We start from the raw sequence: 27,987 nt of genomic DNA, 5'->3' as shown, positions 1-27,987 counted from the left end.
AATATCATGCCCAGGTAGTATTCTGGCATACCACAGAAAAACATGCTGTGCTGAGAAATTACTCCAGAATCAGAATACTGTAATCAGAACTTTGATATTAGTTATGTTTATTGATTTTGCATTATGTCTTTATTATATAGCACTTCTCGACAGGTTCCTCCTCCTGGGGGCTTCCTTGCTAAAATAGACACAAGGAAACAACACGAGGAGTGAGAAATTTTATTACTTCAACTGCGGGTACTTTGGCTTAATTGCAGTAGGGTATTTGGAATAATTAAGACAAGAAATGCATCAGTTTCTACAAAGTAAACATAAACACAATTGCTTCATTTCTGATTGTTCAGTTAAATTGCTTACTTTATTCCAGGCATGCTCTTCCACAGGTAATGCATGATTTACTATAGCCTTTAGTATCCCTATCAAATCCCTTCTGAATAATGATGAAGTAGATGTTGGACCCAAGTATTACATTTCATTTTCTTTCCATGTTCCACACTTTAGTCCCTACTGAATCCTTTTCAGCATGCATTTGTACTGTATTTAGATGTGTACACACATCTAGTTTATACACATTTAGTTCTCTCTCACACACACTGTATTTATTGATAATGATTTAAAACCCTCTGTGAAACATGCAGAATCTGGCAATGCAGATATGGATTGGTAGAAGGTCATTTTTGTTCAGCAGGGACTTTTAACTAGTGCACTGCAGAAGCAACACCGAAAGGCCATTAAATACAAACTCTCCAATAAGGTTTGATGTTTCCTGAGGAAGTACAGACCCAAATGAAAGCCAGTACATTGATCATCAATAAAAAACCTTTTCAAATCCAAATTTTATGCTGGTATGTTTGCTACTCCACCAGCCCCACCCTCACAAAACATGTCTGCATATATGACACCTCTGTCATATATTTTAGATTTTTTCCCCCTTCTAAAATTCAGCTGGCCAGGATTATTCTATATGAGACAGGAAAAGCCAAAGGCCTGGTGGTAAGAATGTGGTCAGTGTGCCTGGTGGAATTTCAGTGGAGGAGTTGTAGTAGGAAGTGTAAGTGGGAGTTAAGTGAGGTTTCATGCTCCATCACCACTATGCCAACATATGATCTATAGGCAATCTGTGACTTCAGTAACCAAAATAACAGCATGCAAAGTCAAGTGGTCTGAACCATGAGAAACAGTTTTTTAAACCTCAGCAGCACACAGTTTTCATTTCTCAGGCCTGGGGAAATACCCTATTAATTCATTATGCTTGAGTTTAAAAGATGTCTGGCTGGCGTATTTAGGACCAGATCTAGATTGTGCTCTCTGCACAGTCTGTTGCTGTGCCATGCTTCCTGATGTGGAGTGTGTGCTGTTGTCAGTTCAAGTTGTTTTGACAGTGTTATGAGCAACACCATGAAATCACATAAATTCTGCGACGGCAGCAGGGGAAATTAACAAATGGGAGAAATGTTATTTCCAAAGACCTTGGTGTGTTTAATTCATATATTCTAATTTGTATTAACACACTGAGACTTGAGGGGCTGTTGGTCATGTTGGCTGGAGCTAAAGAGGTTTTTATGAGTCACTGGGCTTTTCTTGTTGGTATTTAGATTGTTTTGTTTTGAAGATGTTAGTATTTTGTGATGGTTGTTTAATGGGTTTTATTGTACAGTATGTATATTTTATTGTTGTGGTTTTTTAAATTTTTTTTTTTACTCAAAATTAAAACAAAACATATTATCCTAAAACATATCATCCTTATTTCCCCCCCATTTTTCCTCCCTCCCCCTACCCTCCCCCACAACCCCCCCAGCCCCCCTCAGTTCCAGTCCTTGGTTTCTCTGAGAATGCTGTTTTCTGCATGTTACAAAGTTGTATAGATCCTCAAACTATTTAGCTGATTATTATCAATAAAAAGTTTGTGAATGTTTAATCAAAGCCAGCCAAGGAGTCCAGTTCGCTTTGTTGCATCTTCAAATACTTCGTAAAGGGTTCCCATTCATCTTTAAAGTCACAGTTATCTTTGTCCCGTAGCTTATATGTCAGTTTTGCCAGTTCTGCATAGTCCATCAATTTTTCTTGCCATGATTCATTAGTTGGGGTTTCTTCCGTCTTCCATCCTTGTGCTATTAGAACTCTCGCGGCCGTTGTCGCATATATGAAGATGGTTTTCACCTTTTTTGGCAGATCTTTCCCTACAATTCCTAACAAAAATGCTTCAGGTTTTTTAACAAATGTTAAATGGAATATTTTCTTCAATTCGTTGTATATCATTTCCCAAAAATTTTAAATTACATTACAATCTCACCACATATGACAATGCATTAACACACTGAGACTTGAGGGGCTGTTGGTCATGTTGGCTGGAGCTAAAGAGGTTTTTATGAGTTGCTGGGCTTTTCTTTTTGGTATTTAGATTGTTTTGTTTTGACGATGTTGGTATTTTGTGATGGTTGTTTAATGGGTTTTATTGTGCAGTATGTATATTTTATTGTTGTAAGAAGGTTTGAATATACATTCTGAAGAAAATGAGGGAAATTAATATTTGTCTATTTATGAGCTTAGGTGTTGCCATCTGTCCACCTGTCACTGGAGTACTCTATGCAACTGTGAAATTTTATACTGGTGTGTTTGCTACTCCACCATCCCTATGAAACGCCACGGTTTGGAGAATATTAACATACTATATTAATGCTGTCTAGCCAACATTGTGTTTCATGGGAATCTGTAGAGTGTTTTATAGACTCCTGTAGTTGCCTTTTCTCTCTGACCCTGTAACTGACAGGCCTCAGACACTTCCCTGGGTGTCACGGCACTGGGCGGATTTGAAGTCCCACCACTTTCCTCATGCTCTCCAGAACTTTCTTCTTAGATTTTTGTGGGTTTCAACCGTTTGCACAGAGTATTGTAGTCAGTAGCTATGTTGCAGTGTTATACAGAGCAGTTGCTTATAGATGTTTGGATCTATAAGCAGACTGTCCGGAGGAGAGGAATAAAGTACATTCTCAAGACTGTCGTCTCTCTGGAGTAGAGAAACAAAGGGAGCTTCAAAGTGCTCTTTTTAAATGCAAATACATGACAGTCTTGGGTTGTTGGCAACTGTCCGTTGTCACCCTTTGGGAACAAGGGTTCTGGTGGCTTGTCACTAAAAATGTTCCCATTGTTCTTAAGGCTAGCAGTCAATTATTTCTTTTCACAAGCTTGGAAAATATTGATTCTATAGTTTTCATTATGCATGAGAGCAGTCCATATGGCGGATCAGTAAGGACCCTTGCTTTTAGCCCTGGGGCAACTAACCTATTGCTCTGCAGATGTTGTTGGGCTTCAATGCCCATCATTGCTGCTCTTGGCCAAACTGGCTTTGGCTGAGAGGAAGTTCAGCAGCATCTGGAGGGCCACAAATTAGCCACCCCTCTCTTGGCCTGTCAACCTGGCTTTGCATACTGCTATAACCACTTGTTAGATTTTCAAATGGTTCCTGTTCACATGCTCATGGTTTTGCCGGTGAGGTTCAGGGAGAGAAAAGGTACACGGGAGAAAGCAAAGGGAGGCAGCAAGGGTTGGGGTAAGCTTGCACTCTGCTTGTCAACTTGCTTTGTGTCACACGCCTCTGCTGATCTTTGTGGGAGAAAGCAAGTCGGTTGTAAAGAGCAACACAACTGTAATCATGCCCCAAGTATGGTTAACTCCTCATGGAGACTTGACTGGCACCTACCCTGATTTTGCTTCAATGTCAGACAAACACTCTTAATCTATTATTTGAAGATGCACCTGTTTACACAGGCATTCCCTTGACCTCTTGACTCTAATTACTGCTTTAATTGCTGTGCTTATCTAATGAAATTTTATCACCTATTTTAATAATGGATGTTTACTTTTTAATATTTTAATGGGGTTCTTTTGTTGTATATACAGTGGTACCTCGGTTTAAGAACATCCCTATTTACAAACTATTCAGTATAATAACTCCGCAAAACCGGAAGGAGTGTCCCGGTTTGCGAACTTTACCTCGGTCTACGAACGGAAGCCGGATGGTGGAAGGCACCGGTGGCGGGAGGCCTCCTTGGGAAAGCGTGCCTCGGTTTAAGAACGGTTCGGTTTATTTTTTATTTTTTTAATAATCTTTATTAATTTAAATTACACACTTATACAAAGAATTTACAATCTCATACTACAAAAAGAAAATTAAAGAAAAACAATTAAGAAAAAAGAAGAGAAGAAAATACAGAAAATACAGAAAAAAGAAAGAAGAAAAAGCAAATTTACATACATAAAAAATTAATCTTCCTAATTAATACTTAATTAAACACTTAAATAAAAAAGACTTCTAACAAAACGAGTCTTCCAATCATTCGGTTTCGCTTTAAGAACAGACTTCCGGAACGGATTAAGTTCGTAAACTGAGGTACCACTGTATATATATATTTATGTACTTTAATTAGAGTGTATTTTGTATTGATCTTGGTGTTTTTAGTACGTGCATGTTTATTCCTCTACATGGTCTCCCTTGGGAGGCTTTCTCCTTCCTTGGAGATTTTTAAGGAGAGGTTGGATGACCATCTGTCAGGGATGCTTTAGCTGAGATTCCTGCATTGCAGAGGGTGGACTAGATTGGGGTCCCTTCCAACTCTATGATTCTATATATAATCATTCTTCCAGTTGCTGGTTCAAAGTACACAACATACTCTGTCCTCTGTCCTCTTTCTTTCATCAACTCTGCACAGATTCCCCTGGGACATCTCGTCTTTCTTACCTGCTCACCTGTCTCCTTTGTGCCTTTGGATGGACGTGTGTGACAGAGTGGTCAGGTGTCTGTTTTTACTTCACAGAGGACTGTCCTCTGTTTTAAAGGGCTCTCAGAGGCGTGCTCTGCTTGAGGAATGTCTGGTCCAAGTCTGGTTTAAAGACAAACAACTATAAAAAGGGAGATCAGGAGCCCTCAAGTTGCCCATCAACAGTTAGCAGTGCTTGGTTAGCAGATTGAACAGGGATACCAGTCAGCTGGTGCTTTCCCAGCTATGATGAGATGCATTGCATTTCTATTTAAATTATCTAGAAAATATTTGTAAATTTGCACTCACACTTTTCCTCATGGAAACTGCTGTTTCGAAATATTCCGCATTGTGTCACCTCTCAAAAGTTGGTATGTTGGTGGCCATTTCATGACATCTCAGCAGCTTGACCACACCTGTGAAAGTGCTGCAGGTAGGCAGAGAGGCAACAAGCGGTTTAAAAATTAGTTGAAGGGACACTAGAAAGACTATTATGAGTGCAACTTGAATTTGTGTCTGCTTATGTGAAACACTAAAGAGAGTGTGACTTTTGTGCAACAGCCGTCACTCCCACCCTGCCTGCATGTTGATTGAGCCTCTTTGAATAAAACAGTGAAGGCAAGGGTCACCTAACTTGCAAGCCTAACAGTAAACTCATGGAAGAAATGAATAAGCAATCTTTGACATTTCCTGTTCTAATAGAACCTACATGGTAGGGAATTTGCAGTTTGCATATTATTTAAGGCTTCACCCCTTTATTTACTTGTTGCAGCCAAGCTATGCATGAAGTTAAGCAATGAAGTGAGCAACATGCCTCCCTATGCTATGAAGGTAGCAGTTTTTGTCTATCTCATGCAGGGGGAGTAGAAATGTTTACAGAAGGAGGGCTGCTGTTAGTAATCACCCCCAAATATTTTAATGGCCCTGTTTTTATGTTCAGAAACTAATAGTTTTCTGCACTGGTTAGTCTGCTTTTGACTATCTGCTATATAGGGCAGAGGAAGGCTGGGTGAGTCGCAGGCTATTTTCTTGCTCCTCTAGCATCTGTAGGTGCTTTGCCCTCCTCCCATGTCGGCACTGAGCATTCCTCTGGACAAAACCAGTCTCCTTCCGATTAAACAGCTCTGGGGGTTCTTGCGTTTTCTTTGCCTTTAACAAGTGGGAAAGCATGCTGTGCTTGTCAGAACTCATGATGATTTGTGAGTGAGCTTGGAGCTTCTGGCCCACAGAGACCCACACGCGACTGGGTCTCACAGACACACCACTTGAAATAGCAAGAGAATAAGGACAGGGGAAAGCCACCTGAGCAATTCCCCAGTGGCCATTACTCTCTTTATATTACACAGCTAAATAAATGCATGGCTTTGGCAAAGTAGACATCCAAGCGAAGTAGACATGCATGCAAAATGCAATGCCTGCAAAACTTGCTGTACAATTCTATTCTTTTAGAACCACTTCACACAGGACATTTATATCAGTTAATTGGCAGATATCTAGAGACGTAAGTTACATGGATCTCTCAGTCTATCTATAAACCTTGAGTGGTTCTGTTTGGTTCAATTCTAAACGGCTATATTGAACCTTAACATCTATACATCATCAGGGGCCTGGCCACACAGTCACAAACAGGTGTGTCCCATCTTCAGTGTTGCCATATGGCAACACTTCCATTCTTCAGGCACAACCCAGTACCATATTTATGCCCTAGAATTAATCTGTAGGGAACACACGGCTCCCAGATCATTCAGAGGGCCACAAGTTCCCATGCCCCGCAACAAAGGTTTGAGGGATAGGGGAAAGAGTCTTGTTTGCTATTCACGCACATATTTAAAATTTTTAAATAAATGTGTGCTCCAGATGGGAGAGAGCACAGATTCTAAAGAATACAAAGCAATTAAAAATGAAGATTTAACAAAATAGCTGAATAGGGTGGTGCTGATTTTTCTTTATGACTTTAAAAAAATAGGGTGGGGATGAACACTCCATTGCAGGAGGTCAGAAGTGGTCAGGGGTAGGAATTTTTGTGCAAATAAGAGACCATGCTATAAATCAAGACGTCCACAGTTCACATTTTGGATCTGCCATTCAGAGGCCTTAGGCAAGATGCTCTCTGTCAGCTTCAGTCCTCAACACAAGCACCAACCTGCACTATGTGTGTGTGTGTGTGTGTGTGTGTGTGTGTGTGTAATAATACTGACTTGCCTTACAACAGGGCTAGGGAACCTATGAGTCTTGCACTCCCCTCACAGCCCCAGCCATCACAGCCAATAGTCAGGGGTGCTGGAGCTGGTGGCTCAGAGGTTCCTCATTCCTGCCTAACAGGGTTGTTGTAAGGACTGCAGCTAGATACGGCATGTGAAGCACTTTGTATGTTTGAAAATCTGAAATAAATAATAAGTATGGAAGGTAGATAAACAGGTGTATACTAACAGTAGTGTAGTAGGAAAAAATGTAATAATGAACAATAACAAATCAAAGCAGAATCACCACAAAGTCTAAGCCAGTTTAGTTCCACCTCCACCTCCCTTTGGCATGTTTGCCCTGCTCAGACCTGCCATTCCTGCATCACAGTTGCTGAGCAAGAACAACCATTGACCTCCCTCTGGTGCAGGTTGGGAGGATGAGGAGAAGCAGCTCCCTGCCCTTGGAATGAGCTATTCCATTGGGGAAATCTTCTTACTGCCTCCCAGCTAGTTGGAAATTTTGCTCTCCCCCCCCCCCCCGCAGTAACCTGTCACATGGAGCACATGCCCCCTTTTGCTGCCCCCCCAATCCATTCCTGGTGCACAGATGACACATATCATACTGAAAACAGATTTGACCCATAATTTATGCTGGATGTCCCAATGAAGAATGAATGAAGAAGTCCACTATCTGAAGCCTTAAACTGGAAATCATCAGATATTTCCCTTGTCTGTGAAGAATCAAATGTGCAGCAAGGTACCAGTCAGGAGACGGTAGCATCCATCTGTTGTCAGAAGGGCTATGATGGCTGTCTGTTAACTGCCATGACTGCAGCCGCCAGGGGACAGGTTATTGCACAGAAGCTACGTCTCTGTTGCTGAGGGTTGTTCCTGGACACATTGCAAGGCTGATGCACACACTGGGCTGACATGTTGCTTGAGGTGAGGTCGGCTCCACTTTGTCATTCTCTCATTCACACTCATTCTCCATGAATAAACTTGTGCCTGCTCCCAGTGCACATGCCCCAGCCTTCAGAGAGCAAAAGGTCCCCCCCCCCCTAGAAAAATAGGTGTCCGTTCTCACCGTGAAGTGGTTGCAGTGAGTGCCACACTTTTTGACAACAACCAAAAGAGGGGCCAGTACTGCGTACACTTGAGTACGGGGGGGGGGGGGGGCTTCTCCTTCCTGGTTCTTTGGGAGAACATCAACTTCTGTACCTCTTTCTGCCACATGCATTCACACAGAAACATCAGCACTCCAGTGTTGCATTGAAAGAGAGAGAGAGTTATCTAACACTGTCTCTTCTTTAGTGTTCATGGACATGCAGCCAACACAGTCTAGTCACTCACACAGAAAACAAAGTGGAAAATGTAGTAAGATCCCTCCCTAGTGACCAGAGTTAACCAATCCCACGAGAGTTACTGGGGAACATTCCAGAATTAAATGCACAGCAATGCATTTAAGCATTCCCAATTTAAGTAAAATAAACTGTGGTGCAATTTAGATTCCTATATGGTCTTTATTTGGCTTGAAGTCATAATGAGAATACACAGTTTGGACCTCAGTGTCTTGTGGGTCCCTAAAATCCCTTTAAATGCTTGTTGCGGCCCATTGCTAATTTGTCAGCTTGCTTTCGTTGCCCAGAATAATTTTCTGCCAAATCAGAGGAACATCTGTTAAAAAATAATGTAAAATTATTTACATTTCTCTAGATAGTTTGTTGTGTTATTGTTGTGCTGTAAAATAACATGCAGTTAAGAGTAAATATAATGCCAGTCCCTACACGCTTGAAGAAGTTCACTGCATTTAGAAAGCACCCGTTTGACTTTGGAGTGGTGTTTTTTCTTGGTCAAGCATTTATATGAGATAGCTCTACTGTAAATTAAATCCTAACAAAATTAAAATGAAAGGCTTCCCTGCCTCCTTCATATATCTGATATACAGTTATTTTTTGCTTTGGGAAGTATCAGAGTTCCAGACATCTCTTCAAACAAATCATGTCTTAACAGGGGGACGGGGGCAGGGGGCAATGGCAGAAACATCAAGGTTTTTCTATACAGAAGGGGAGAAAGAGGATTTTGTTATAATTAGATGAATTTCCTGACAAGGGTTTGTTTCTTCTGCCATCTAGGTATCATATTACTATTTTACAAAACAGAGCCTGGAAACCTCTGTTCAAAGATACAGTTAAGCCAGAATTGGTTTGCTGCTTTACAAAGAATAGAAAGTATGAGTATCTAGACTGATACGTGTTTACTATGCCCATAAGACTCCAGAGGCACAGATGTCAGAAAGCAATTTCTCTTAAAGTAGGATATATTTTTGATTTGTAAGCAATATAAAGTAAACAACATAGATGTTGAAGAGGAAATCCTGTTTTCATCAGTAAATCACTAGATAACATTGCAAAAGAAGCTGTTTGCCAACTTCATTGTATTCTTCCTTCTCTTACCCACTGCAACCCAGATAAATATATATCTATGTAGAAAATACATATTAAGAATCATTCAGTTCAAAGCAGGGCATTTAATGGGTGGTGCTATGGTCTAAACCACTGAGCCTCTTGGGCTTGCCAATCAGAAGGTCGGTGGTTCGAATCCCCGCGACGGGTTGAGCTCCAGTTGCTCTGTCCCTGCTCCTGCCAATCTAGCAGTTTGAAAGCGTGACAGTGCAAGTAGATAAATAGGTACCGCTCCGGCGGGAAGGTGAACGGTGTTTCCGTGTGCTCTGGTTTTTGTCATGGTATCACGTTGTGCCAGAAGCAGTTTAGTCATGATGGCCACATGACCTGGAAAGCTGTCTGTGGACAAACGCTGCCTCCCTTGGCCTGAAAGTGAGATGAGCACCACAACCCCAGTCACTTTTGACTGGACTTAACCGCCCAGGAGTCCTTTACCTTTACCTTTACCTTTACCTTTACCTTTACCTTTACCTTTACCTTTATTTAGTGGGTATTGCCAGGGGGAATCCCTTTTGGAGTTCTTAGTGGAAACCAGGGTGGTGTACCATATATCAGCCTTATGCTGAGTTATGGGTAATGGAGCGTACATCCAGAAATGACTAAAGGAATTAATGGCACCTTCTTATCTGAATGACTTTTGTGGGAAAAGGTATAGCTCATTGGCAGATCACCTTCTTTGCTTGTACGAGGTCCCAGACTCAATTCTGGCCACGCGGGAAGGCCTTTTGTATTATGTTGATAACTTCCCCACCATCTTCCACCCTCAAAGGAAATAACTCAAGATAATACTGATACTAACAGAGCTTTCAGCTAGCAGCAGAAGAGCAAAATAAAATGTGGCTGGTTAAATTGTAATAGTGCCCGCAGTCTGTGTATATACTGTATATGTGCATGATGGAGAACTTGCTTAGCCTTGTGTTTTACTTAATTTTTCACAGTTCCTTAAACTGCTTGAAGAGGCATGCCACATTTTTAGTGGAAAGACAATTTGCTGTGGTAGAAACTTCAAATCTGTTTATGTTCGGGCATATTATTATATTATTTCTTAAAGAAAATATTTGATTAATAACAATACGTAGCAAAAAACACTGTACATCAAACATCCTTGCTTCTCATACAAAATTTGAATTAGCAGCAATATAAGTTAAAGTATGCTTTTGCATGATCTAGAATGTTTTTTGCTTTTATCTTATTTTGCCACATGATCCAGCTTTTGGGTGGAGCATTCATTTCCAAAACATTGCTACTAGTTTGATTTTGCATTGTAGCTTTCTCCAGGAATCCTGGCTGAAGATAGGTTTCCAAGAAGTTAGATATTTTTCCCAGAGGGTTGTCTTAAGTGGGAGCAGGAAGCCTAGACTTCTGCCTCTCTTATCTCCACACCTGTAGTTCTTCTAATATAAATTATTCTGTCGAGATACGAGTTAGTTCTTTCGGATAAAAGTGTTCTTCCATTTGGAGATCTACAGTATCCATGTTGCAAGTAAACTCTGTCAGAAGATTCAAGATATCAAACACTTCTGGAACAGTGACTGAACATAACTCTGAAATCTCTTCTCTCAGCTTCTCTGTGGTCCTGAAGATGTTCACATCAGTTTTCCCAGTAATCAGCAATTTTCTCCACAATTACTTGCACTTTCCATCATCTCCTTGCACATCCTTTCTCAATGAATATTTAATGGAAATCTTGGCTAAATGAACACCCCTATGGAACATCCTTATTCTCTCACCCAGATCTGATCTAGGAGAGGTTAGCACCCCTGCTGGAGCCATTGCTTTGACAATCCAATTCCAATGTCTTCAGTCGCAATTGTATACATACTCACCTGGGAGTATGTTTAATTGAACTCAGGGGGACGTACTCAGGGTAGGCATGTATAGGATCCCACTGTTGCTTTCATTCCTTGGACGACTCACTAATTCTGCCACTTCCAAACAACATTAGATAGGCCATGGAGACATTAGGAAAACACAACCCAAATGTTTGGAGTTTTTACTTGCTCATTCTCATTCTTTGTGAGAAAACGGTGCTTAGGCTTTCTAATTTCACCAGCTGCTCCTCTTGACAAGTCTTTCATTTTAAATTATTTTCTCTTTTGTTTTGTTTTTAGACCCCAGACAAGCACAGTCATCCCCTCCATGGTCCTATGACCAGTCTTACCCTTCCTACTTGAGCCAGATGACTTCACCCTCCATTCATTCCACAACCCCCCTGTCCTCCTCAAGAGGCACGGGGCTTCCAGCCATCACCGATGTGCCCAGGCGGCTCTCAGGTAAAGACCATGTTTGAACTCCACCAGTTATCTCAGGTAGAAGCAGGGAAGGCTAAGGCTGCTTAAAAGGGACATACCTATTGCAGTGTTTTTGCTCTCATTTGTAGGTTAGCAAAAGCTGTTGGGGTTGCTGTATGAGTTCCCCCCATTAAAATAAACAACCTGTCTTCCTTTGGCCTTGTGGTTTGAATGTCTGATGATCCCTTGAAGGCGCAATATCTCATGGCTCTGCTTCACACTGTATTCAGCTGGGGTTTCTTTGCTCTGTGTGGGTTACGTAAACAGCTTTACGTTTTCTTTCTTTTTGATGAAAGCCTTGCTTCACTCCCATAAATTAATTCGTTCATTACAGCCAAAAGTCTCCATAACTGAAATAGCTTGGTACAAGGCTCACATTCATTCCTCTAAAGGCAATAGTTTGAGAAAGCTGCTTAGCTTAGTCATTGTGTACTTCAGATCCATATCAGCACCTGCATTATTTAGGGATAGAATGCAGTTATAGAATGGATTAGACAAATTGTCTCATGAAAAAGGAAGCAAAACATTTGTGGAAATACACAACACATGCTTCCTGAGAAGTAAATTACATTGAGTTCAGCGGGGCTTACTCCCAGGTAAGTCAGTATCGAATTGCAATGTAAATACAATTGACCTGCGGGGAGTGAATTTACAGGCAACGAGGCAGAGGGCCTTCTCGGTGGTGGTGTCCACCCTGTGGAAAGCCCTCCCATCAGATGTCAAGGAGATATACAACTATACAACTTTACAAAGACATCTGAAGGCAGCCCTGCATCAGGAAGTTTTTAGTGCTGCGTGTTTTGCTGTGCATTTATTATGTTGGAAGCCGCCCAGAGTGACTGGGGTGGAGTGCTATTATTATTATTATTATGAGTAGTAGTAGTAGTAGTAGTTGTTTATGCACTCTGTGATCCATCTCTAGGTAAAACAGTCTTCATGCTGTATTGTAATGCAACATACCATGGCATATCGTCATCTACTGTATTTTATCATATGTGGTGAACCTAAACAAAGGGTGGCGATCCTGCTACCTGCTACCCTGAAGCTCTAAAGAGACAGTTGTGGAAACAGAGTTGTAGCCCATCTGCCTGAACTATGTGTAACATAAGGGGAACACTATGATTCATTATTAAGGTGTGCAGAATGTAGACTGTCCTTACCCCTACATCAAGTTTGCAAGGCTCAGTGATTGTCTCCCACACTCTCGTCTCATACACCTGTTTGACTCCCAGCCAGCTAAGTGAACACCTAGCTTGTTTTTCCCTTCTCTAAATAGCTCAATGCTATAAAAAAATGTTAACTTCACTTCACTGAATCTCTGACAGGCTGAACGCCAGCCAAGATACCTATACAATTTGATTAGCTTGGTTTCTTTCATTTCTTTTATCTTAGGGGTGGATAATCCCCCCCATGCAAAAAACAGCCCATCCTTTTTCATCTTAGCTATTTAGTGTTCCATCAAACATTAGGATACATGTCCAAATTAGACAGATTTGAATTCATGACTTCTGGAAACACCAGCCAGCCATTTCTGTCTTCTAATTGTGAAACTTGTTTTTGTTTGAACTGAACCCCAAATGCTTGGTTTTAGCTTTCAACCGTATTCATTTAGTTCATGTCTCCTGGTAGCCTGTATCGGGTTGGGCTGTCAAATCAGTTATTTTTGCAGCATTGCCACTGGCAATACCTGCGGGGTACGGCTTGGCTGGGGCCGCAGCAGCTGTGGGAGCTTCTTGCCCTGCAGCCCTGGCTTGTCAGGATGCATTCAGACCCGAGTGCCTAACATGCGGAAGAGCCAGAGTGCTTAGAAGTCCTCCCATCAAAGCAGAGCAAGCCAGAAGCAAGCCAGAAGCAAGCCAGCTCTCTCCCTTGTCCGACCCATACCTTTCGGGGGGAACGTTGATTCTTCTGTGTGGGTCTCTTCACCATATATTTTCCCCCTTTCCAAAAGAAGGGGGGGGGATGAATGTGGAGCTCGCGAAGCAGGGCTGTGAGTTTCATGGAGCAGGGAGCATCACAGAACTACACCAAAAGCAAGTCAGGATTGACTTTTTAAAAATAGAGAACAGGTATTTGTAAAATCTGAAATGATACAAATTCCAGAGTAGATAAACAGAGTTCACAAAGGGGTGGGGGTGGCGGACGGGTGAGGAAAGCATAGTATTTGGCCCCACTTCCATCTTTTTTTACTGCCAGCATTTATTATTTAAAAGTGCCTAATATGCAAGAGGGGATGCAAAATCAGGAGACAAAATGAGAGAGAAGCTGGAGGAAAAGAGGGAACTATAAATGAAGTGCAAGAAGAAAGATGGCATTCTGGTAATTTCTTAAAGTGGAACAAAGACGAGGCCAGCTTAATATTTTAAAAATAGGAATTTCCACATATAAGAAGCCATAAGAAAGAAAGCATAGAGATGAGAAAACCCCCCACAAAGTTTAATAAGAATATTGTTGGCCACTGGGGATCAAAAGGAGAGCAGAGAGAAAGCAACCAATATAAATAAGGAACAAGGCCAGGAAGAAGCAGCCATTCAGATGTTGCACAGGTAGGTTTTCACATGTATTAACTTACTATGGAAACACTTGTGTCATTTGTAGTTTGTACTGCTAACATTGGCGCCATCTCTGGGGGCTCTGGGGCACCAAAGCACCACTAAACGTTCACTGTTGGTGCCCAGCCGGGCGACTCAGCACACCACATGTATGACACATCACATGCTGCGCCCCCAGGTGATGTCACATGTGCAACAGGCATGACGTCACACATGCTCACTGGGCAGCCCCAATGTGGGATGGAACCCGTTGCGCCTGACTGCTAATGTCAACTTCTGACATTAACACTGTGGCGAGGGGAAAGCACCAGGACTGGTAAATCCTGTTCCACTATGGCAGTGTTAGAAGAGGCTCTAAGACTTGTTCAGATTTACAGTGGTGCCTCGCAAGACGAAATTAATCCGTTCCGCGAGAGTCTTCGTCTAGCGGTTTTTTCGTCTTGCGAAGCAACCCTATTAGCGGCTTAACGGATTAGCGCTATTAGCGGTTTAGCGGCTATTAAAGGCTTAAAGGCTTAGCGGATTAGCTGCTAAAAGGCTATTAAAGGCTATTAAAGGCTTAGCGGATTAGATAAAGGGGGGGGAAAGCGAAAAAAAAATCTCAAGACTCGCAAGACATTTTCGTCTTGCGAAGCAAGCCCATAGGGAAATTCGTCCTGCGAAGCAACTCAAAAACGGAAAACCCTTTCGTCTAGCGGGTTTTCCGTCTTGCGAGGCATTCGTCTTGCGGGGCACCACTGTACTCCTATTCCTGATAGTGATTACAATATTTATTGGGAAACTTAGGTATATTTATAACAATATTGGGTTGCTGTTTTTAAATTTGTTTCAAATAAAATAAGAGCTTGGGCTATTCTCCCTATTAAATATCATGATACCCTCCCACCACAGCTCCCATGCATCCTCTTTCACTTCAGATGCCTGGGGACATGCCAAGAAGCTTCCAATGTGTGAAGCAGCTCTTCTTGGGGTCTCATTCTGCCACTGTGTTGGCCACCTGCCTTGGTGCTCAGCAACTTCATATTCAGTCCCAATTGTTGAACTAGCCTTCTCTACCTACTCATCCAGTAGCTTGTGTTATTTGCTTGATCCCTGTCCTTCATTCTCTCCCTGTCATTTTCCATCAGTAGAAGCACTTCAGAGCTATAGTGGGAAGGGAAAAGAAACTCTCTTATATGCAGGCTCTTGCACAATCCTGGCCTACGTTGCTTCTGTTAGCATGGTCCCTCTCAGGTGGGCGCCATTGCCATTCTAAGAGAACCAGAGGGGGGCTCATGGTGAGCACCTCTTTTTCTAGAAAAATAGCACTGTGTGTGCATAACAGAAAACAATGTGCTGCTGGTTTCGTTAAAACTAAAAGGTTCATTCAGAGCTATAGTAACCTGGAAAGCCATAGTGTTGCAACATAAGATAGATCAATTTTATTTTGTTGAACTGTGACGCTCCAGATTAAAGCAAGAATCTTTAAAATGATACATCTGGCAACCACAGTGTGTGTATATATAGTTTGGAAAAATGTTATGGTGTTTGTGTGCTCGGATGTGAACAAACTATGAACTTACAGATGCATGTGAACAATTAGAGTCCTTGTACATTTGTCAGGGAGGATGTATAGGAAAGCTAATGGAATCCAGTCCAGTAAAAACTAAAGTAAAGGGGAGAATTTTGGCCCCAGTGAAATAAAGAAAAGTTCTGGAGTTGATTTCAGTGGAGCCAGAATGTCACCCAAAGTTTGCCCTTAGTAGTCAGTAATGTACAAGTTGGTCACAGCTTAAATGTGACTGAATTTTAATTGTTGTTTAATCCTTCCTATTTTGGACCAATAAAAACCAGTGTTAAACTGTATATGTTTGAAGAGTTTTTTTAATAAAAAAGATAGGTGATGAGAATACACCTGAGCTTGTCACGTTTTAACATTAACTTACCAAACTTCAAGGATTTTTGTTAATATTTCAATTGACCTTTTATCTGGGGATTTTCAACCATATTTATGTTATGATTACACAATACACTTTTCAAAAAGAAAATAGGCTTCCCTGGTTTTTTTTATCTCTCATGACATCATGCATTGTAATTTAGTGGACTGGCAAATCAATACAGGATGGCTGTGAAAGCAAATGCAATGAAGACGATAAAGCACTTTGGAAAGTAAAAATAGTGTTAATATGATAGGAAGGAACTTGTTGAAAACCAGCGGGACTAGTCAGCAGGATTTTATCAGATTGCTGTTTGAATCATATCATTTGGCAGGTTAGAATGTATATTTAAAATGAGCAGTTTATACATAAACAGTTTATAAAAAGGGGGCTTATCCACACTTAATTTTTGCTCTGCTCTTTCCAGGCACAAGTCTGTGTTTAAAAGCTCTGTGACCAGGATCCACACACCCCCGGAACTCCCCCCCCCCCACTCTTTAGTGCTCAAATGTCAATTTGGGTTTCCCGCAGAATGATGTTTGCTCCAGTTGAGCTTTAAAGAGCAGGTTTTCATGGGGAAAGCTCCCAAGATAAAAAAGGGCACTTGAACATGGAGTTTTAAATTGTGAACTATGCCTGGAAGGAGTGGAGGAAAAGTAAGTGTGGCCAAGAATGGCTCTGGACATGTTTCCACTTGCTTTCCATTTGGATGGCCATCTCTCATGGATGCTTTAGCTGAGATTCCTGCATTGCAGGGGGTTGGACTAGATGACCCCCAGGATTCCTTCCAGTTCTACAATTCTATGATTCTAAGATTGCTCTCTAGCCTCAGTAATTGTGGTCATGGTTTTTGGATAGATTTAGCCTCATTCTAACAACCAGATTCAAGCCCCAAAATAGACAACATGAATATGTTGTTGTTGTTGACGATGACTATTTTAATATTATGCTACAATCACTTCCATCTGTAAAAAATACTTTCGACAAAGAGGGGGGGAACCAGAAAAAATCTGTGACAGAAAAAGACGAGAGAACTCATATGCTCTTAGCAGTTTACGTTTAAAAACTATTAGCGGAAGAAAATAAACTGCTGAAAGTTTCTTAAATGGAATATATTTGTTGCTAGTACAGGAAATAGCACACTATAATCAATGTGTGAGTGCACAGATATATGTTTTATCTGAGCTTTTTTGTGCAATGTGTTTTATATTTAGGGCACATATCAGGATTTGCATCTGTTTTCAGAACTTGCTGCTAACAGTTAGTAATGATGCCAAAATATACTTGAGTTCCAGCTTGAGACCAAATGATACTGCCTTTTTTGTTATTCCTAATTTAAGGTCTGATATTAATTAGGGACATTTTCCATAAGCACCATATCCCTTTTCTGAAGTGCTCATTAAAATTATATTAACTTAAACTGGAATAATGCCTTGCAGCCTGAACTGCTTTTGTAATGATTTATTTCTAACTGGCCTTTTTGGCTTTTGTGTAAACAATATGCTAATTCTTAATGGGGGACAACAAAATGTCTTATTCCAGACATCGAAAAGGAACGCATCATACCACTCTAGTTTCAAAAACTAAATTCAACCGGTTGTTCAACATGGGAGGCTACAATGTTGGAGCTCTGAACACGGTAGATATGTTCCATTTTTGTATCTAGGAGGAACAGTAAAGTGGACAGAATATTTGAGAAGCCTTTTTATATACAGTGGTACCTTGGTTCTCAAATGCCTTGGTTCACAAACAACGTGGAACCCAAACACTGCAAACCCGGAAGTAAGTGTTCTGGTTTGCGAACTTTTTTTGAAAATCGAACATGCTCCATTTTGAGTGATATTTTCCAATTTGAGTGCCACGCTTTCGTTTGGAGTGTTACACTGAGGTCTGTCTGTTTTAGCTGTTTATTTTGCGTTTTTGTGGCTCTCTCTTTTTGGCGTGTGACTGTGTGGAACCCAGTTCAGCTACTGGCTAATTGTGTGACTGCAGTACATTGTTTATTGCTTTGATTTTATGTATCAATGGTCTTGTTAGATAGGAAAATTCATGTTAAATTGCTGTTTTGGGGGTTGTTTTTAAAAGTCTGGAATGGATTAATCCATTTTGCATTACTTGCTATGGGAAAGTATGCCTTGGTTTTGGAACGCTTTGGTTTTGGAATGGACTTCCAGAATGGATTAAGTTTGAGAACCAAGGTACCACTGTATTTAAAAAGTCTGATAAAGTAATGAAATAAAAAAGTAATAAAGTAGAACTGAGAAGCTCTCTTTTTCAGCTAGAGTTCTTTAGTCAAATAAAACTCAGATCGGGATTAAACCTAATAAAAAGTTAATTGTAATTATCAGGTATTAAAGGGCCATCTCACCTTCTGCAGGCAGACTTAAGACTTGCACCCTTATTCATTTATTTATTACTCCACATTTTAGGCATATGATAATTTGTCATTTTTCTGCAGCATGCCCAAACTGAAAAGGGGGGAAGTTCACAGGATTCTTTTGGTATGTGAAATGTATTTCCTCTGATGTATATGGAAGAGATGCTTGTTCTCTTTCCTTGTCTGTTTGTCCTTTTTATTCAGATTGTATTTTCTTCAAGCATCGGGTATGTGTTGGGTTTGGCTTGGGATCTCCTGATAGTTAACTGTGTATAAATGGAAATAATAAACAAATAAGAGAAGTCTATTTTATTTCATTGCATGAAAAACAGTCATTGCCATTTCTGTACTGGTTTCCAGCATTATAAATTATACTGTGGTATTTGCTAGTGAAATCAAATACCATCCGATCCCCACAAACGGGAATATAGTTTCCATTCCATCCACTTCCTTTTTTTGTATGTGGAAAATAAAGAAATTTCCTTGCTGCTTAGAAACTCGATCAAAACATTTTTTAAAAGCTAAGGAAGATAGTCTCTGAAACTGTATCTACTGCAGGATCGCCAACATGCAGAGAGTGCTGCATTCTTTAGAAAATTAATCTTTTGTAGGATTTCTGATTGCCTGGAGAATTGTCTACATCTGTAGGCACAACGCAGACATGCCAAAGCCCAGGGGTGCAGCAGAGTCAGGACTGGGTACATCAGCGGAACACATGATAAGGAGAAAAGGGCAGGTGTACTTTGTTTATAGGAACCCTTATTATCTTTGGCTGCTGGGTATTTTTTTGTTTCGCAAGTGTATTCTCCTTTGGGCTAAGGGCCATTTCTCCATTGTTTCCCAGTAATACCCCCTTTCCCACCTGTGTCCTTGTAGACTCATAGGTTCGTAGGCATGGGAGTCGAGTGTTACAGCACTTTTGGGGGTGTGAATTGAGTTCTGCTGTAGTTTATATATGTTCGGTGCTTTGCCATGATTGGTTGCTGTGCTAGATTGAATTCTAGCCAATATGGCTGGCTAATGTAGGGAGAGCTATTGTCATGGGCTGACATTTTAAAAAAATATTTTCTCTATGCGTTGTCTGGCTGCTGTCCTTCAATCATAGCTGTCAATGTTTCCATTTTTTTAAGGCAAATTCCCTTATTCCGAATAGGATTCCTCGCAAGAAAAGGGAAAAGTTGACAGCTATGCCTTCAATATTAGATAAAACCATGACTGACCTGGCTGCTCCTCTGCTCCTTCCCGGACACAACCCATTTTCTGTCCATTTTAGCCCCTGGCTTCATAACTGCATTGCATAAACGTAGGGCTTTATGGCTCGCCAGTGCCTGGGTTGCTGTACAAGCACAATATCGCACTGAGCGGCATTATTTCAGCGCCTTCAACGTGACACTGACCCACTGATGTCTGCCAGTAATGGCTCGGCTGTGGCTTTGCTCATTGCAAATACTGTATGGAGACAGAGAAAGTGCAAGTGATTTAGGCTTCTACTCTTCTTGTGCTTCCTATATAACGTCTGAAGTACAAAACTTGTGTGAATGGTAATTTGTAGCTGCTAGAGGGAGGGAACGCCCCTCCGATGTCAGATGACATTTACACAAACAGAACTAAAGAGGCTTTTGAACTAAGTAAATAATAATAATAATAATGTCACAAAATAAATGTTGGGCATGAAGAAGATAAGTTTTGTATCTCATGCATTCAACACAGTTTCCACACACAACCACGTACTCACTGCACCAGAAACAAATGTGCAATTAAGTTGGGATGGTGGACTGCAGATGGAGATAACAACTAAATACCAGCTGTATATTTATTGTTTCTGTATAGAACTCTGAGGATGACGATACCTCTCTCCCCCCCTTCCCCATCCCAAATCACCTTTTATGTTAAAATCTGCAGTTGGAGGAACAGGAGCTACTATTTAGGCTTTACAGTCTTCTGCATAGCTCTTGTCTCCAAAAGCATTTACTTTCATTTACCTTGATACAGAATGAGATTTGGGAGACATCATAATATGCAGAAGAAAAAGTGGAATATTAAGGTACTGAAGGACGAATGGATGGATGGGGTGAAGACTGGGACAGAAGTCTTCACTAATTCACTCTGTCGTATTAGGACCTCAGGTGACTCCTTCACCTGCTGCTTCAGGACAAAGGCCCATCTGGTCCAGCTCCCTGTTCTCACAGGGGCCAACCAGATGCTTGTGGGAATCCTGGACGCAGGGCGCGGTCGTAGCCCCCTTCTTCTACCCCCTTCTTCTGCAGTTTCCCGCAAGTGGCATCCAGAGAGGCGCACCGCCTCTCATAGTGGACATAGGGCACATAGAGCTCAGCCCCATGGATGTTTCCCCCAAGGTTGCCTTTTGTTTCTCCCAAGACTGCAATCTGAAGTTGGAAGAGGCAACTTAACTCTTTCTTGTTTGTTTTTTTTTTTAAATATTGTTGAAACTGTCCCTCTTGGGGGGAAATATAATCCCTGCTATGCCTCTGCTTCTGATAGGAAGGAAGGAAGGAAGGAAGGAAGGAAGGAAGGAAGGAAGGAGGGAAGGAAGTGGGGGTTTGGGTTTGAGCCTGGGGTCTCCTGGCTAAAGCAGGCTATGGCACTGAGAGATGCCTTCTAGCCATCTCAAAGCAGTGTGCTGGATATTATCCGGTTTGCAATCTCTGGTTTTAATGTGTCACAACTGCAACAGACAGGCTGAAGGAAGGTGTACCATCTGAAGGGAGTTCATGTAAACTTCACATGACCATCAATTAATATTTTTATGTGCAATTTGGAAAATGATTCTGGCCACACATGTGGAATAAAGAGTTTTTTCCTGCCTCTTAACCTACACCCACGCAGCACATATTCCTTCTCCATAGATCTCTGAGAGGGGGTGGCTGAGGGGGGAGCTAATTAAAACACCACAGGCAGCTGTTGTGACATTAATGGCTCTCCCTGATTTATGATAAGAATACTGAATATTCATGCTGCTTTTTTTAGAACAGAAAAGCAGTCATTTATTTATTTATTTATTTATTTATTTATGGCTCCAGTAGTTTGGTAGCCCCAAGTCGTGTGTGTATTTAATGGAACTGAAATAAGTGCTGTGAGGCTGGATTTCTATCTTTCCTCTGCCACCCTTTGGCTAATCTGAGGCACACCACCACATCTGAAGCTACTTGGCTCCTTATGGATTTCATGGAAACGGATTCTAGGAAAGTGTTTCCATATGTGTGTTCCCAATATATCCCGGCTCCTTCTAAATGGGAGTACAAACTCGTGCAGAGGCTGGAAATGGCTTCAGGATGTGACAGAGAAGTCACATGGCTCCCATGCGCTGTGGGTGGCCTTTTGTGTTGGCTTGTGTCCTACAGTAGATTCAGTTTCAAAGAGTATCTTCCTTCCCTTTGCTTAAAAGTTTTTAATAAAGCCCTTAAACAGCAAGGAGGTTTCTTTCTTTTCCAAAAAAAAAAGGGGGGAAGTGGGTGGAGGGAGTAGAGGTGTATTATTTGAATGGTATTCTAAAGGAATAGTTTATTCTCCAGTTTGTGGAGACGGGATAGTATTTGATTGCACTGGCAAATATTACAAGTACAATTTATAACACTGGAAAGCAGGGCAGAAATTGGCAGGACTGTGTGTGTTTTCTTCTAAAATAAAACGAAGTATCCTTCCAGTCCTCAGGGCAGGACAGCCTTCCCGTTATTCTTAACATTTTGCATGAGTACAAGATGTCTGCAGCTCTGAGGAATAAGTTCACAGGCAAAATATGTTTCTAAACTGCCTTCTAAATCCTCATGTAATTCTGACAAAAATATTATTCAAGAAACTTCTTGCATGTTTTCCTTAGTATTCATATCTCCCAACAAAAAGTAAAAGAAAAGAACTGTCAAAATTGATCTAAAATATATTTCCTACTGCCAGTGCACTGCAAGTAATTGTACTTTCCCCAGCAGAGTCTAAAGAGTAGAAATATAAAAGTCCCCCCCCCCCCGACCAATAGCTGTGAGCAGCTGGAGGAGGAGGAGGAGGAAGAGGAGAGGGCTGAGGGGGAAGAAGGTGCTGTGAGTGGAGGGGGACCCTCTCCTCATCCTCTGGACCCCCTGGGGCCCCTGGAGCTGGGAGTGACAAGGGGGGCTGAATGGGATGCAGACGGGGGAAGGACCGCCCACCTGGGCCTATATGTAAAAAGCAGGTCTAGAGGGAGAGGCAAGGATGGCGTCTGCCTTTTCCAGGATCTCTTCTCGCTGTGAGACTTTTGTGGCTGAGCTGAGATTTTATTTGTACCCTGGGAGGCTGAGAGGGAAGGTGTGTTGGAAGGAAAATGAATGGGCTTTGATTTATATATATTGGTAACTTTGTTTTAGCGTAACATTCCTATATGTGACTGTATTTTTGTAATATTTCTGTAAGTTGTCTGTTGTGGCTTCAGTTTTTTCGTATACTGCTTAGAAATATCTTTAATATAGTAAGCAGTACAGAAATTAAATTGGGCTTGCCAAATTTACTGTGGTGGGACTATTTCCTCCGCTTACTGGCCCAAGGCAGGGTACATGTACTTAGGGAGAGGTGGCGCTGTGGTCTAAACCATTGAGCCTCTTGGGCTTGCCTGTCAGAAGGTCGGAGGTTCAAATCCGCATGATGGAATGAGCTCCCGTTGCTCTGTCCCAGCTCCTGCCAACCTAGCAGTTTGAAAGCACACCAGTGCAAGTAGATAAACAGGTACTGCTGCGTTGGGAAGGTAAACATCATTTCTGTGTGCTCTGGTTTCCGTCATGGTGTCCCGTTGCACCAGAAGCGGTTTAGTCATGCTGGCCACATGACCCGGAAAGCCATCTGTGGACAAACGCCGGCTCCCTTGGCCTGAAAGCGAGATGAACCCCATATTCCTCTTTGACTGGACTTAACCGTCCAGGGGTCCTTTACTTTTTTAGAAATTAAATAATCAAACACTTTTTTATTTTGATTCCAATACCATATAAATTTACAGACATAAGTGGTGAATACCCAATAAGATAACGTATGTTGTTGAGTTCTAGTAAAATTAGGTTATCCTTCACTACTTTTTTGTAGCAAAAACATGTTATGCACCTAAGGTCTCTGGGGTGGTCTCCATATTGAGATTAAAATAAAAATGGATGTTCAAGCTCATCAGAAGTCTGGAATCATATTACCGATGCCTATTATATTTCTTTTCCTGGTCCTGAAGTATTACACTGATAAGCAATGAACAGTTTGGTGATGCAAGTTTAAAGTCCTACCACTTCAGAGGCTGGAATATTTTTTCTCTCCTTCCCCTGTCCTGTCCCAGAGTGTTTAGCTACTGCTTGAGGGTAAACGTGGCTCTGCAGTCAGCTCTGGAATAACTCTCAGTAATTTCACAAAAGTGGGAACTGCAACAAAATATTGCAGCGTGCCCTCGCGATCTAAAAGGGGTGCTGCTGTTCATGGTCTCATGCTCTTTCCTTTTCTAGGTTACTCCATTTTATTTTCTCACCCAGTTTTTTTGCTTTTTCAAATGATTTTCAACATTCATGGCAACTCCTCATTAGGCTGTTTTTGTGAGAGTTTGCCCACAGGTGTAACACACACAGTTCTGGGAAACTGCCTTCCTCATTTATCTAGGTTTTTTGAGTCCACCTCCTGCTTTTCTTTCCTCTTGAGTGTCTAGGTCTTAAAGACTTACAGTGCACCTAAAACGAATCAGCTCCCTACCCAACCAATTAATAATGTACCATTTTTTCAGAATGTCAGAGAAACTGCAAAAGATTAACTTTTATCATTATTACATGGGCAAAACCTGGTATAATAAACCATCAAGAAAAGGTGTGAGGGCTTACTTATCCCGTTAACAAAAAATAAGACAAATCTTGGCTATAGTGGTTGCAAGTTTTAAGATTGTCTTGTGATCTCCTTAAAGGGTGACCTCTGTGTGTTATTCTCAGGAGTTAATCTGTACATAGCATATTACTGTTGGGAATCAACTGAAAATTATGGGCCAACATGGCAAAAATAAGTAAACAAATGGCTTTACAAATGAAAGCAGACCAAACTGCTTTCTGCAGCCTCCCACCCCTATTAAGTTCAGTGAGGCTTAGACTCAGGTAGGTGGGCACTGGATTGCAGCCTCAGTTTTTTCTCACTAATTGCTCACCAGCTCAGTGATTAAATGCAGACTAGTACTGGCTGCTTGGTGGATATGGAAAACTGAGGTGGGGGGCATTGCAAATTACTGTATTTTCTCAGTAGAAAGGAAGCCCCATTTATTTCAAATGAGTTGCTTCCAAGTAAAATATACCTGCTGGGATGCAGGTGACACTGTGGTCGAAACCACCAAGCCCCTTGCTGATTGCAAGGTCAGCATTTTGAATCCGTGCAACGAGGTGAGCTCCTGTTGCTTTTCCCAGCTCCTGTCAACTTACCAGTGCGAGTAGATAAATAGGTACTGCTGCGGCGGGAAGGTAAATGGGATTTCTGTGCACTTGGGCTTCTGTCATGGTGTTCCATTGCACCAGAAGTGGTTTAGTCCTGCTGGCCACATGACCCGGAAAGCTAGCTGTGGACAAATGCTGGCTCCCTCAGCCTGAAAGCGGAGATGAGCACTGCACCCCATAGTCAAAATCGGCTGGAATTAACAGTCCAGGGGTCCTTTACCTTTTTACCATACCAAAGCTAGCCAACAGTGTTTTATGCTATAAAGACAGCACACTTGGGGAGTAAATAAAATAATGTGGAGATGGATAAAAGTACTTAAACAAATATACCCCAGTTCCCTTCTGAGTCCCAGGTGTGGGTGGTCAGCATTCCTTATCCTGATGGCTTAGCAACTGTGGTTAAGTGTCTTCTGCAACAGCAGCTTCTTCATATCTTCCTCCAGTAAGCCTTATAATGCTGCCTCCGTGTTTTGCTTTCTAACTTTTATAGACTCCTCCTTCATGCAAAACATATGCTCTACCTATGAGCTATAGTTACTGCATAATTTCAACAGACACAGAAAAGAGAAAATTGTGATTCTTGTTCTGCTTACCTTATTAATTTAACAGTAATGTAAGCGGAAATGGATCACTATTAATCTTTTCACTAACTTTAAATTTCCCAATAAATATTACTTCCTTTTCATAGTATGAATGAGGAAGCAATGTGCTTTGCTTTTAAAATAACAACTTTGTTTCTGGGTGGTATTGCCTCTGGCAGAGATGAAGGGGAAAGTCCCTTCCCAGCAGAGGGTTTGCCACAGAAGGGATAGAGGAGAGATTAGGACCAGCTACAAGGAGGAAAAACCTAGAATCTTACATCAATTTCAGAACAAGTTGTTTCAAGTCATGGTCAGGCTCTGCATTTTCAGATCCAGACTGGATGATGCCCATTTTCTTATGCCTAGATGCACTGTAGCTAATGACACGACTACGTATATTTTCCATTTTGCCTGTTGAAGTCCTACTTCTTGTCTGCTAAAAGGTTAAGTGCCTTAAAGTATTTGCTGGGCCAAACCAGAATGTCCAGGACGTTATAGAACCAAGCAGCAGCAAACCACCTACAGTTGCTTAGAAGTCAAAGGAGGCGGGACACTTTTCATGTGTGTCACTGGGATCATCATTTGAGACTCTCCTTTCCTGTCTCATGTGGATCCTGGTGATGTGAAAGAGAATATGGAGAGATATCATTACACATTGAAAGCAGTGTAGGTTTTACATTTGGATTGGCATTTAAAGTCTGATGGCAAAGTTATTTCAGCAGGCATCAGAGTATTATTTATTTATTACTATTTATATTTAATTATTGTCCCACGATATAGTTCTCTATGTATCCTCTGCTGCCACTCTCAGGGCAATATCTCTTGGTAATGATCTCATGCCACTGTCAAGCAAGGCCGTTGGGAAGAACAGTCACAAAACCCTCAGGTTTTGGTGACTGCTGTTTGCTGAGGTGAACTGGTTGCTGTTTTCTGCATTAAACAATACCTGTTTATGAACTAGATGTTTCTCCCACATTGCAAGTAGCCAGGTAGCAAAGATGGCTCAAATCTTCAAAAAGTGGGCAGTACTCTGCTATGCCACTCTTATTTTCCTTTCCCTTGCCTCTACCCACCTAAAACTCTTCCTTGCCTGTCCAACCATCCCTTCTAAACCCCTTCAATCAGATTGGAACTTCCATCTTTCAGAGGATGTACCCTATTTCTGGACACCAGAATCTGCAAACGGACAGGGCTGTTGCCCTTTTGTCCTGCTTGTAACACTCTTTTGGCCCCTCTTGGTAGTAGGATGTTGAATTACATGTATACAGGTGCAAGAAAGAAGTGGAATCAAAGCCACAAACACAAAAACCCTTATTTGACCACACATTTGCTGCCACAACATGCATTTTGAAGAAAGAAAACTAGTGAGGCAGAATGACAAATGACCCACACAAGAAAAGAAGCAAACATGGTGCAGAGCTGAGATTCGAGCCTCAAACCCTAATCCATTCCCCTTGAATTAATTTATCCTCAAATACTGGTTTTCCTCCCAGATCTCAAACCAGTGTAATTTTCTATCCAGATTCTACCAAACTGATTCTCACTATATGGGTTCCATTTCCCCATCTGCATTCCTCACTTGAATGCCCCTGTAACTGATTAACCCTCAATACCCATTTCCCCCATCCCCTGAAGAAAACCATTTCTATATGGTCTGATCCTCTGTGTTCCTGCCCCCAGGCTTAAGGCGCAGGCAAGAATTTAGACTGGGCAGCCACTAGATTAGTCTGCTAGCCTAGCCTGTCTTCACTACATAACTCCCCATGACAGCTCTACCTAACAAGCCATTCAAATGTTCCAGCTTCCACCACAGTGGCAGACAAGGAGTGAACCTTGAAAACACTTTTCACTCGATGGCACTAGTTTTGGATACCCCAGATTTTGCTGAGTGAGAAACCTACCACAGTTGGGATAGCAGTCAGTTAACCGATAAAATGATTGACCGAATGACTGCTTCTTATTTGACCACAGTAAATTATTCCATGAAGCCAATAATTATTGGCATTGTATTCTTTGACTAATTGAAAGTTCCACCTTCCTAGCTGCAAAGTTGGACACGTGTGTCTGAGATGGTCGATCAGACATATTGCATTGCCTTTTTATTTTGATGGTGGGAAAATAACCCTGAAGTATACCCTGAAAAATACTTTTTTTTTTTAACCAAGAGTTTAAAGATAGCCTATTTGAGTTTATTTTTCTCTTAATCTTCTTCTAGCTTCTTGATATTGGTACTAGCCAGTGATTTTCTACACAATTTACCTATATTGATAGTTTTTCATGAAACACTTGCCCTCTTGCCCTTTCGGCCTTGTTTTTCTCCTATGGTGGGCCAGTACAGAAATAAAACTCTGCCCCTCCACTGTGTGAGGGCCAATGATCTTATGTTCCTTCTCCCTACATTCTCCCTCCTGGATAGCTTTCCAGCCTTCACCCTCTTAAGCACAGT

The 27,987-nt window shown here is 41.5% G+C and overlaps 1 protein-coding gene across 10 annotated transcripts in view; it reads left to right on the top strand.

Moving 5' to 3' along the window:
* RUNX2 (RUNX family transcription factor 2) overlaps positions 1 to 27,987 on the top strand; it is a gene marked incomplete at its 5' end in the record, with an annotated part of 232,070 nt that overhangs the window by 148,114 nt on the left and 55,969 nt on the right. For 6 of the 10 annotated variants that reach the window (XM_080997411.1, XM_080997409.1, XM_080997407.1 and 3 more), the window contains one exon: positions 11,514 to 11,675. The exons of the other annotated variants lie outside the window; for them this stretch is intronic. In XM_080997411.1, the coding sequence (XP_080853537.1) occupies positions 11,514 to 11,675 (162 nt within the window). The remainder of the gene's footprint in view (positions 1 to 11,513; positions 11,676 to 27,987) is intronic. 10 annotated transcript variants of the gene reach the window in all.

This window comes from Podarcis pityusensis (assembly GCF_964106645.2).
Source record: "Podarcis pityusensis genome assembly, chromosome: 3".
Classification (NCBI taxonomy): domain Eukaryota; kingdom Metazoa; phylum Chordata; class Lepidosauria; order Squamata; family Lacertidae; genus Podarcis; species Podarcis pityusensis.
Note: the sequence above shows the minus strand (reverse complement) of the source record. Positions and strands in the feature narration are given on the sequence as shown.